Source organism: Podarcis erhardii, assembly GCF_964252035.2.
Source record: "Podarcis erhardii genome assembly, chromosome: 6".
NCBI lineage: Eukaryota > Metazoa > Chordata > Lepidosauria > Squamata > Lacertidae > Podarcis > Podarcis erhardii.
Genome location: NC_138510.1, coordinates 56,734,683 through 56,746,703, shown reverse-complemented (window position 1 = coordinate 56,746,703; position 12,021 = coordinate 56,734,683). Strand labels below are relative to the sequence as shown.

The window sequence follows — 12,021 nt, the reverse complement described above, 5'->3', positions numbered from 1 at the left end:
CTCAGTTTGTTCAGTGATATATACGTCTTTGCAAATGAGTTTTCAGTTTCAGCCTTAGACAGTATCTTCACAAACCTGAGTAAAGTGGCATTAACACATGCACACAATCTTAGGCTTTCTCTCTTTCTTACTCTGTCTCTATCTCAGAGAGAATACTTGGAACCCACCTGTTCTGTAATACAATCCTGCGTCAATGACCCCTCATCACTCCATTTGTCTGTTGTATTGATCTGTTTGTTTTCCAATGCTGCTGCAGGTGCCCTTAAACAACAAGTCTGTTGGGGGCAGGACATGTGATATTTGAAAGACAGAGACATCCCGGTATACGTCACAGTACAAACCGTGTTATTCCATTGATGACAGTAAAATAATGCCGTATGTACAAAACTGATAAAGCTGCTCAGGTATTAGTTTGCTCTTGTTCTTAATTGGCTTACATGATAGGAGATGATATTGGATTTCTTGATCCAATATCATCTTATATCCTAAGAAACAGGTATTTGGCATTATTATTACAATTATTATTATTACTAGAAGATTTATTCATTTGGCATTTTTTTGAAGTTTTCCACAGTGTTTATCGGAGAGCCATTTAGACTTGATGTTTTTTATTATATTTCCCAAAATGAAGTACTGCAGAACGCCATTTTCAGAGCAACTTACTAGTTTCTTGTGCTAGGAAGTTTTTGTGAAAAAAAATCAGTATTAAGAGGAAATGAATATTGAATAAATAAAATTAGGACCATTGAAGGTTTGAATTTTCAATTTCAAGGTGTTGGAGAGTATAATTTAATATTGAATTGTTTTAAAATAAGGCTAGATACAGTATAGATACCCCAAATATGGCATTACTTCTTGAAAATATAAGTTCTGCTCCAAATATGCATACCAAAATGCTGCTGTGGTCAATTCTAACTTCCCTTGAAATTCCCACATTCAGAATGTTAGCAATGACCCATTGCTAACATTGACAAGACACTAATAAAATTGCAGTCCCTTTCTCCAGTTGCTATGTCATCACCTTTCTGGGTAAAAATGCTTTATTTTATCACGTTAGACTCTGGTGCAAGGGTAGTTAACATTGTACCCTCCCAATGATGTGGGCTACAACTCCCATCAGCCCCAAAAAACATAGGGCAGATGGGAGTTGTGGTCCAGTAAAATCTGGAGGGGACTGTGATGACTACCTATGCTCTAATTCAGGGACGTCCAACAGGTCAGTCACGATCTACTGGTAGATCCCCATGAGGTTTTGGTAGATTATGGTCGATCTCTGACTCCTGCCACGCCCCTTCACCCCACCATCCATTGTTGTATGATCTCTGGAAGCTTTCTCTGTGCTGATGCATAGCGATCTTTTTGTGAGTGACTTTACCTGTTTGTCTCTTGCCTTTAACTCCCCCAAAAAAGCTCAACAAGTTTGAGCTGAACCCCCCCAAAAAAGCTCAAAAATGGATCACTGCCAGTTTTTAATTCTAAAAGTAGATCGCAGTCTCTTGAGAGTTGGCCACCCCTGGCTGATGCCTCATCTCTCTCTCTCTCTCTCTCTCTCTCTCTCTCTCTGTGTGTGTGTGTGTGTGTGTGTGTGTGTTTGGAGAAGCATGTGTCTAGAATGCACTAGTGTTCCATCTAGATAAAGTTTACACCCTCTACTTTCATTTCCGGAGCAAATTATTCTTTCATGCATTGTTTTAGATGGTGAAAATCACGTAAGGGATGAAAAATATTCAAATGCAATCTTCTTGAACACTCTTTCTGAAGCCCAACTGTAGCACGATCACCAAAGCATAATGACTTGGATCTTAACTTTCATTTTATGAACAGAAATAATTCCCTTTACGCACTGTTTCCTGTTTGTGGAATCTAGTGATTATTCTGTGTACATTGGAGAATAGAGATAGAACTAATTTTTTATTTTATGTTCTGGGGTCTGTGTATCCTATAGGCTTGCTGTCTTTGATTCTTAGGGTACTTCTCTCTTTCTCTTCTTCTGCTAGATGACTGTAACACCCTATTGGCTTCTCTGGCTAAATTTGAGAGAGCGTTCAACATATATCTGTGGCCTGGTTCACATGTAACACTAAGCCAAACTCCTAGATGCTTTGCTCCTTCCTTTTTTTTCTTTTTTTGCTGCTGAGCTTAGCCATGGTTTGGCTTAGTAAGTTGTCAGAACACGGACTTGTGGTTTAGCTTTCACCATACAAACCACAAGCTGTAACCATTGGGTTCCTTGTGTTTTACAGCTTGTGGTTTTCTGAAAGGGCTTAGCCATGAGCCCAGGTTTGTTCAACACAACACAAAGCCAAACCTTGCTCTTCCCCAGTTTTACTGCTGAGCTAAGTGGCTGCAATCTCCTCTCCAGGAACTTGCACATTTGTTTGTTTGTGCTAAGTTTGGCTTAGCATTGTGTGAGCTGGACCCCTGATCTATGTGGCATGTATTCTCTAGGCCCAGAGTTCTTTATAGTTCCTGCTGAAATTGTGTTTGTTCATGTTAAGCCATGATATCTGTCCGCTTACATTACAAGTCCTATAGTTGTTGGCACAAGCTCTCTCACTCAGTCTACTACTGCTCTAACACTGCTTCTGATTGGCTCCAGAAAATCTCTCAAGATTTACAATATCTTGATACCACATATAGAAACAGGCAATAGGTTTTCACAAACTCCTTCAAGCATGATCTATGTTGGGGAACCTGTGGCCTTCAATATATTGCTTAACTACAGTTCTTATCACCCTTGACCATTGGCCATGTTAGCTGAAGCTGATGAGAGTACAGGAATATCAGAAGGACTGTGGATTCCCCATCCCGATCTACAGTTTAACCCCATTATTAAGCTTGCAGATCCTCCTCACCCTCCATTTAGACTACCAAGCCCAAGTAAAGTCTCTCCCTGCCTCCATGTTTGAGAGCTGCATAGATACATATGGGCATTCAGTCTATGTAAAAATATCCCCAGTACAGAATGTATATTTTCATATTATATAAATAAATTTTAAAATCTGTTTAGAGACAGATTTTTAAACAATTACACCATTGTTGCATCACTGGGAAAGCAGACTTTTTTTTTTAACATACTGTGGTTAGAGAGGGAGACTGACTTTGGCATCTTTTCAGAACCCATTTGTGAATATAGCCTCAGCAGTTTGTTTAATCAAACATAACCCTAATACATTTTACATGGTACCTCCCAGCTGAGGCTGGTCTCTAACAACTAGTGTATTCTGCAACGAGTTGCTCAACAGATGTCATTCTGGTTGAATAATGAAGCAGAATACTTGTGCGTTGGCTAACGTTACTCGAACTTTGATCACTTTTGTTCAGCACATCAGTCTGGCATTGTGCTTTATACCAACATAACACTATAACCAGAGCATGCCTTTCAGGCTTAGAATAGCAAAGGAATGTTATTGAAATCAGTGCAGTTACAGATGAGTGAATGGAAAAAGGAGAATACTGTTTATTTCATAATACTGTGGTGTTGTACTTTGGAATTAGAAAGGAATGTAAGGAATCCAACTCCAGATTTTAGTTCTTTTTACTTCACAGGCTTTTTGGAAAGAAAACTTTTGCTTCATTCAGCTTATGTAGCTGCTTTAGTATTTAATGTTAGTCAACAAAAATCTTAGTTTTTGAGACTGATTAAATATTCATAATTATTGAAATGAAATGTATCATGTTTGTTGGTGTGATAGCTGGCAGAAAATATTATTTTGCACTTTATGCATTATTTCTAGACTTGCCAAAACTAACAGATATTTTAGAAAACACAGCGTAAGATTATTATATTTTGGAAACCAGTTTGTATTAGTTGCCAGCTGAGGTGGGATGTGCATATTATAAATAAAATAACAAATTTACTCATAGCTGATGGGTAGATCTGCCACTGTCACGAGAGAAAGTGGGCCCCATTGACTTCTTTGTGTATATATAGATATAGATGATATAGATATACCATATTTTTCCGTGTATAAGATGAGTTTTTTTGCTTAAAAACATTAGTAAAGAATTGGGGGGTCGTCTTGTACACGGAACATGGGCATCTGGGGGAATTTTTAAAATACTTAAGCATATGTCTGGGATTTTGGCTTGGGTGAGCTGAGGTGGTCCCTCCTGCTGCCATCCCCCCTTTCTCTCCCCCCCCCCGCCCCGGGCTGCATGCTGGCGACTGGCTCGCCTCCTGAACCCCCTCTGGCTCAGCCACTGGATCAAGAACAGCTGCCGCCGCTGAGAGCTTCCTCAGCTACCTTTCCTTGCCCTTCTTTCCTTTTTTCCTCTTCCCCTCTCAAACTCCCACCCTGCCCCCGGCCCGCTTACCACCTTTCTCAGCTCAGTTTGCTTGACGTCATGGCCTGACATAGAGCGGCTGCTGCCTTCCCCCGGCTCTTCCTTGGCATCCCTCTTGGGAGCCTGCTTCCCCACAGCAGCTGCTGCCACCGAGGGGGAGCGTGTGGTGCCCCAGTTGCTGCCTTTGCTTCTGCAAACCGGTGAACTGCATGCACCTCATGCTGGAAACTTTGAGGGTGATCGCCCCCAAAAAGATCAAGAACTTGCCGCCACCCATTATCCAGATTTTCACTTCTATTTTAGGGTTTCATTTCCTTAATTTTGGGTTAAAAAAAATTGGAGTCATCTTATACATGGGTGCATCTTATACGTGGAAGAATACGGTAGATAGACTCGCAGTCCATGAGTTACACCACTGCGGCACCGTCACCATCTGTTCCAGATCCTAGTTTTACTATGGAAGCCTTGCAGTGCATACATGGTCGTTTCGCCTATTAAATCCCCGGTTGGCTGGGAGGCACAGGGTGTTCTTGGCATAACAGTGTAAGTTTGGCAGCCCCCTGGCAGGGACCCCCACCAGCTTAGCCCTCCAAGGCTTGGGGGGAATGTACTGGCTGCCCCCCCCCCCACATACTGCATGGGCGTGTATGTAGCTGTCAGTAGGCTTCCAATAAAAGATGGTGCTTTATGTCCATTGTGTTGTTGCACAATACTATCCAGAAAATTAAACTGCTGTGTGGTTTGGTCTAGACTCAGGCTGATGGTGGGATGAAAGTTGTTGAGGTTCTGGTAGAATTTTCCATAATGTTAATTTCTGTTTTCTAAATTGTTCGTAGCGGTCTAGTATTCTTAGTATTAAAACCTAATACTGAATTTTCTTCAAATAGGTGCATTTTATTTCAATAATTACACAAGTTTCTGCAGTTGCAGAATTTCCAAGTAGTTACTTAACATTATGTATTAAAATATTGAAGAGAAGCAATATTTGTTAAAAACATATATTTGAGAGATATTTAAGACCATACTTTAGGCCATTCCAGTTGAAGAAGTGGAAAGTCAGCCTCAGCCTCAATCCTCGTAATTGCATGATACATTTTCATAATCTTCAAATCATCCTTTGAACAGGATCTGATGGAAGATCCACAGGGGCGCTTCTCATATAATGGGTTAAAAAAAAATGAACATGCACCTAGAGCTACAGAGAACAGTAGCAGGCAGACATAGGTTCTGCAACAAGTAGGTGTTGCAAAATATCAGTGGTCCTGAACTGTTTGTGTACAACTAGTGATTGCCTGCCATGTGGATAGTCCAGTATTTTGTACATACATCAGTAACACGAGGCCGCCTTTGTATAGGCGTGCAGATTGTGGATTTCTCTTCTGTCCCCCTATGGCTGGCACCAACTCTGTTGAGTTTCCAGCACCAGCTGAAAACTTGCTGATTTGCTCAGACCTTTGGAGGAATTTGCTGAATTGCAGGCCATCCTGTTGATTTTAGGGTCCTGTTCTGTTGCTTTATTTTAATATGCCTTTTGTTTTGATTTCAATGTAACATACTCTTGACATAACCTGTTCTGGGATTGCCTTGGCAATGAAGAGTAGGTGAGAGATATTTAAAATAAATAACTGAATACTGAACAACTTCAGTGCATTCATTTTCCCTTAATTATGGTACATCACAGCAACAGATACTAGGACCCTGGACTGTATTTACATAATATTCATGGGGTGAAAAAAATCTTATGCATGTCAGTCAGTTATGGTTTACTAAAAACACAGTGCCCTTTCTGCTTACGCTTGGCATTTTGAATCCATGAGAATATCTTTCAAATAACTCTGTTCAGAAGGTGGTGGTCCAGTGGATGTAGCCTTTGGCTTGGATTGTAGGCGCCTTGAATTTGGGTCCCAGTTCCCATTGAGGTCTCTGTGGTTGCCTTGAGCAAAGTGTCGTTTCTCAGATTGAGTTCCACAGCAATATCTAAATCGCTGAACAGGATTGTTTTGAGGCTGAGTGAAATTGTTTGCACATTTTAAATGACCCTGCAAAGGATAAATACTTTTGACAACAGCAGTTCACCTAAACAATTTTGTGTTGTTTCTGTAGGTTAAACGAAACGTGTATGACCTGACTAGTATCCCTGTTCGTCATCAGTTGTGGGAAGGCTGGCCTGCTTCTGCTACCGATGATTCAGTAAGTCACAATTTACTTCAAATTTTTTTTCGTACATATGATGGTTTTGTTTTCAGACTCTATGAAAAACACTTCATTTTTACTATACTCCTGTGTGTCATATAATTGTGGAGTTGGTCCAAGCTCCTGAAGTTATATTAGTAATTCAATATTTGGTGCTTAACTGTTTGACTGATCCAGTAAAGCACTGAAACATTTATTTCATAAGCTGTTCTGAATAGGTCAATTGAAATGACCAGAGCACAGTCAGAGCACAGTCAAGGATTTCTACTGCCTGGTTTGGAAGGGGCCAGAACAGGCTGTGCGCCTACATTGTGTGGCTTGGGGGTTTCAAGTGTGCCAAGTGAGTGAGAAAGAGAACAAGCCTCCTTTACGGAGGAGTCTTCATAGAGACCTGGCCAGTAGAAGATGGCTGACTCAGATATGGGATATGGCTTATATGGCTAAAATAACCAATAGAATAAGAGTAAGGGAAGGAAGGAACAGATGGAAGACTTCTTGAAAATGTAGCTTGTTTATTGCAACAACATGGTACAAATACTCTTAATTCATATTACATGGGGGATATTTGAGCTATAAAGAATCAAATCTGTAACAGCTACAAATGCTTTTTGCTACTCTTTCCTTTTTAGTAAAATAGGAAGGGCCTTATTAGTGGGTGTAAGATGTAAGATAACACTTAATGTTGTAAGTTAACTATTGTTTTAATAAAATTTGGAGTCTTTTTATTTTTTTAAAAGGTGAAAAATAGTAGGACCACATAAATATGATGTTCTGTGACCCCCATTCAGGAAGGACAGCCAAATTCAAACAACATTTGAGCATGTGCTTAATTACTACCTGAAATGTTTAAGGCTTCAGTTCTCTGCATACTTTTCTCTAGTCCATTTTCCAAGATTTAAAAGTCAGTCTGTGACAGGAAGGGAATAGGACTGAAGGAACCTCCTGTCTTTGCTCATCAAAAAAGGAAAAGTTTTACTATATGTGTGCTAGTCATAGGGTCCACTTTAAAAAGGCTTTTGGGATTAGGGCCATAAATCATGTTTTAATCTTACAATAACTACTGCAATGGCTGTGATTTCTTTTGCAACCTGTTGGGAAATGTGCTGTCTCCCTGCATTTAATGTATTTAATTTAATTTTTATTGTTTTTGCATCCTGAGTTCAAAGAATGGCCGCACATTGCTGCCCATTTGGCAGAACAGTGCCACACTGATATTTTCTGGGAAAGTAGCTAGTCCTTCTGTTGGAAGTAGAACTGAAGCTTTAGATAAAAACAAACATAGACAAGGTTAATTGCAACCTCTGAAATATATTGGTGTGTTGTCATCTGTTGCTATTTGAGTTAAGGCCAGAAAGGATTTGAAAACCCATGATTTCTAATCCAAATGCCAGCAGCTGTTTGGAAAGCAGCCAACAAAAACATAACACCTCCTTGTAGGATAGGATGTCCAGCATGTATAAAATGCACAAATCTGTTTTTAAACTCTGTTTTAACAAGTGACAATGTTGCAGGTGATATTTTTTCTTTCTTTTCAAGTTTAATGAAACTGGTGATTGTTAAGTCATCTGCTTTTCAGGCAGACGAGTCCAGAAAGCTCCCAGCTTGAAACTACTGCAGCTGAGGCCTTTCAGCTGTGTAAACAGTTCTGAACGTGTTACTCCCAAAAATATAATTAATTTCTATCTGAAATTAAAGCCACCAACTTAATATTTATGAAGATTTAACATTAGCAATAACAGTTAGAACACTTCTCTTTCTTTTGTCATTTATAGACAATTCACTCTGAAAGTATATCGCCTAATATTCCCCTGTGTCAGATTCCCCCCCTTCTTTTTTCATTCCCCTTCTTTTGGTAATAACTTAATTTTTGACAGAAAGATGTCTCAATGGTACTACCCAAGAGCAGAGATCTAACTTTTAACAAAGAGTTAAAGAAGGACTTGATTAGAATACTTTTCATTTACATTTTATGCACCATAAGAAATACTTTGTAATACCACAGGAGGTTTTTTCAGTGCAGTTCTCGTTAACCTTTGCCTTAGCAAACAGGACAACTAAATAGACTTCCAATAATTAGATTCCTGTGTAATCGAGTCTCCTATGAACCTCATAAGCTTCAATCTTCTGCATTACCAGAAATGCATCAAAGTCAAGAGCTTTTTTAAAAGCAATGTTACTGCACTTCCCTTTAGAGCAATGGCATGTTCTTCATTTATCGTTTTAGGCTAATGACATACGGGAAACTGTAAGAGATGCCAATAACTCTTTCATTTTTTTTCTTAAAGCAGTATCTAAAAGTCTACTGGTAAGGGAATGTTTTCATGCTGTATCAATTTAACTGAGAAACAAGGATGTTGAAAGATAGCTAAGATGTTGTTTTACCTTATGAGAATGATATTTCTCTCCAGCATCCACAGAGTAGGAATAATGGTAGCACTGGGAATTTGTAACTGCTTGATATAATTAAAACACAGTATATGATTCTCATTTCTCCAATTTTCAGATGATCTACTTTTGGGGGGTAGGGATCTCTCTGATTGGCGCTAAAAATATTTCGCTTGCCATGATATTTCTTTTTATTGTTTGCCACTGTCAGTCAACATGTCAGCTTAATAATGTCTGGTGCAATTAGGGTAGTGACCTCCCAACTGTCTCCAAGATGTTGTAAAGCTATTGGGGTAAAACTATAGGGGCAGGAAATCAGTTGTACACAGTTTGTGAATACGTTCCATTAGCAGTTTGGGTTTTTAATAGAAACTATTATTGTAGTGAACATAATTGACTTAAAATAGCAACAAGAGCTGCTTTACTTCTTATAGTCTCCTCAAACACTTGTGGCCACTTTAAGAACCAAGGTGGACAATGTAAGTCTACCTTTCCCAGCGTGGTACCTTCCAGATGCTTTGGATTACAAGCCCCATTAGTCTTAGCTGGCATGGCCAATGGCCAGGGATGATGGGAGTTGTAGCTCAGGACAACCGGAGGGTGCCAGGTTGGGGAAGGCTGATGTGGGACTTGTGGGCCATATCCAGACCAAGAAAGTTTTCACCAGCCTGCATGGTCAGTGAGAAATGTGGGCGACTTTCCTACATGCCATTCTACATTGCTTACACTGCCTTAAAATTACTTGAGCCCTTTGCTTCTATAGCCCTCCTAGTTGTTACAGCCCTGAAAGGGCAATGTGACTAAAAGGACTATGGGCCTGAGCCTTGTCGTCATGTATCTCCTTCTGACTTTCCTGTGTCCAGCTGTATTTTTCCCCTGTGGGATTTTTTTTCTTTGTGGAGATTCCATACATGATTAGAAAGTGCTCTATTTTAACAGTCAGGTTCCATTCCATTTCAATAAATCAGGGTCACACAGGAGGGTGTGGACCAGCCTCTGTGTACAGAAGCTTCTAGTTCACCACAGAAGGTGTAGGTTAGGACAGTTCACTCAACCAAAGAGGCTTATTCTGGGCTGTTCAGCAGTGCCATCATGCATATGATATTTTCATCATGCGCTAGGACTGTACCCATGGGTGGAACTGCAAGAATTCTGCTTCTCCAATTTTCTAGATCATTCTTGCTGTTTCATGTGTTCCTGGTGGTGAGCGCTCCAGCAGAAAAATGACAAAATACCCTTTCATGAATAAAGACTTTAAAAAAAGTTCAGTGTTGATCACATTTTTTATTTACCTGACCCTCAAAGGAAGTCATAAAGAGTGAAAAGTTAATGTTTTCTGAATATGAGTTAATTTAGGAACATATCTGTGCTATTTTTCAGGGGAGTTGGCTCTTGGGGAAAGAAGAGAGAAAATAAAATGCTTTTATCCAAAAAAGGAGAAAAAGACTGAGACAAAAGTTAATTTGAGAGAAGAGATATTCTATTAGGTAGATAAAATTAGATAATTGGCTGTTGACTACAAAAAGAGATACATGTGTAAGTAGTGCCAGGCAAATCATGAGGCAGAGTAAGACAATTGTCTCAGGTGTGCGAGCGACAAATTGGTGCACCCCCAGGCCTTCCATTCACCTCATTGTTGGCTGCTGTATATAAATTTAGTAGTAGTAGTAGTAGTAGTAGTAATAATAATAATAATAATAATAATAATATATTGATTGAAGAACTATCAAGATCATTGGGTAACAGAAATAGCAGCTAGAACATGTTTCACAATTACATATCCCTACTTGATGTAAGACTACTTTATTTTTGCCATTTTTGTAAAGATCTAGTTTGTTTTGTTCAAAGTAGGACGATATAATCTGTTACATGTACAGATAGGTAGCCGTGTTGGTCTGCCATAGTCAAAACAAAACAAATTCCTTCCAGTAGCACCTTAAAGACCAACTAAGTCAGTTCTTGGTATGAGCTTTCGTGTGCATGCACACTTCTTCAGATACACTGAAACAGAAGTTTCCAGACCCTTCTATATAGTGAGAAGGTGGGGAGGGGTATTACTCAGAAGGGTGGTGGGAATGGGTGATTGGCAGATAGCTGTGATGAGCCTGTTGACGACTCTTAATGACTGCAATAGGTCTTACAGGAAAAAGCAAGGGGTGAAAAGGTGAAAAATGGCTTTGTCATGTATAATGAGATAAGAATCCAAGGTCTTTGTTCAGACCAGGTTTTTCCATGGTTTTGAGTTTGGTGATAAGTTGTAATTCAGCAGCTTCTCTTTCCAGTCTATTTCTGAAATTCCTTTGTAGTAAAACAGCTACTTTGAGATCTTGTATAGAATGTCCTGGGAGATTGAAATGTTCTCCTACTGGTTTCTCTGTCTTGTGATTCCTGATGTCCGATTTATGTCCGTTTATTCTTTGGCGTAAGGTCTGGCCTGTTTGTCCAATATAGAGAGCTGAAGGACACTGTTGGCCAACAGTGTCCTTCAGCGTCCTTCAACAGTGTCCTTCAACAGTGTCCTTCAGCTCTCTATATTGGACAAACAGGCCAGACCTTACGCCAAAGAATAAACGGACATAAATCGGACATCAGGAATCACAAGACAGAGAAACCAGTAGGAGAACATTTCAATCTCCCAGGACATTCTATACAAGATCTCAAAGTAGCTGTTTTACTACAAAGGAATTTCAGAAATAGACTGGAAAGAGAAGCTGCTGAATTACAACTTATCACCAAACTCAAAACCATGGAAAAACCTGGTCTGAACAAAGACCTTGGATTCTTATCTCATTATACATGACAAAGCCATTTTTCACCTTTTCACCCCTTGCTTTTTCCTGTAAGACCTATTGCAGTCATTAAGAGTCGTCAACAGGCTCATCACAGCTATCTGCCAATCACCCATTCCCACCACCCTTCTGAGTAATACCCCTCCCCACCTTCTCACTATATAGAAGGGTCTGGAAACTTCTGTTTCAGTGTATCTGAAGAAGTGTGCATGCACACGAAAGCTCATACCAAGAACTGACTTAGTTGGTCTTTAAGGTGCTACTGGAAGGAATTTGTTTTGTTTTGACTGTTACATGTAGTTTGCTTGCATTCACAAGCAAACTCATGGAAGCGAAATTGTCAGTCACCTCCCAAATAAACCTCTCT

The 12,021-nt window shown here is 39.7% G+C and overlaps 1 protein-coding gene across 1 annotated transcript in view; it reads left to right on the top strand.

Annotated features, from left to right (window-relative positions):
* Positions 1-12,021, top strand: part of FAF1 (Fas associated factor 1) — a 171,325-nt gene that overhangs the window by 75,137 nt on the left and 84,167 nt on the right. Inside the window, exon 8 of the mRNA XM_081868243.1 lies at positions 6,391-6,477. Within this exon, the coding sequence (XP_081724369.1) occupies positions 6,391-6,477 (87 nt within the window). The remainder of the gene's footprint in view (positions 1-6,390; positions 6,478-12,021) is intronic.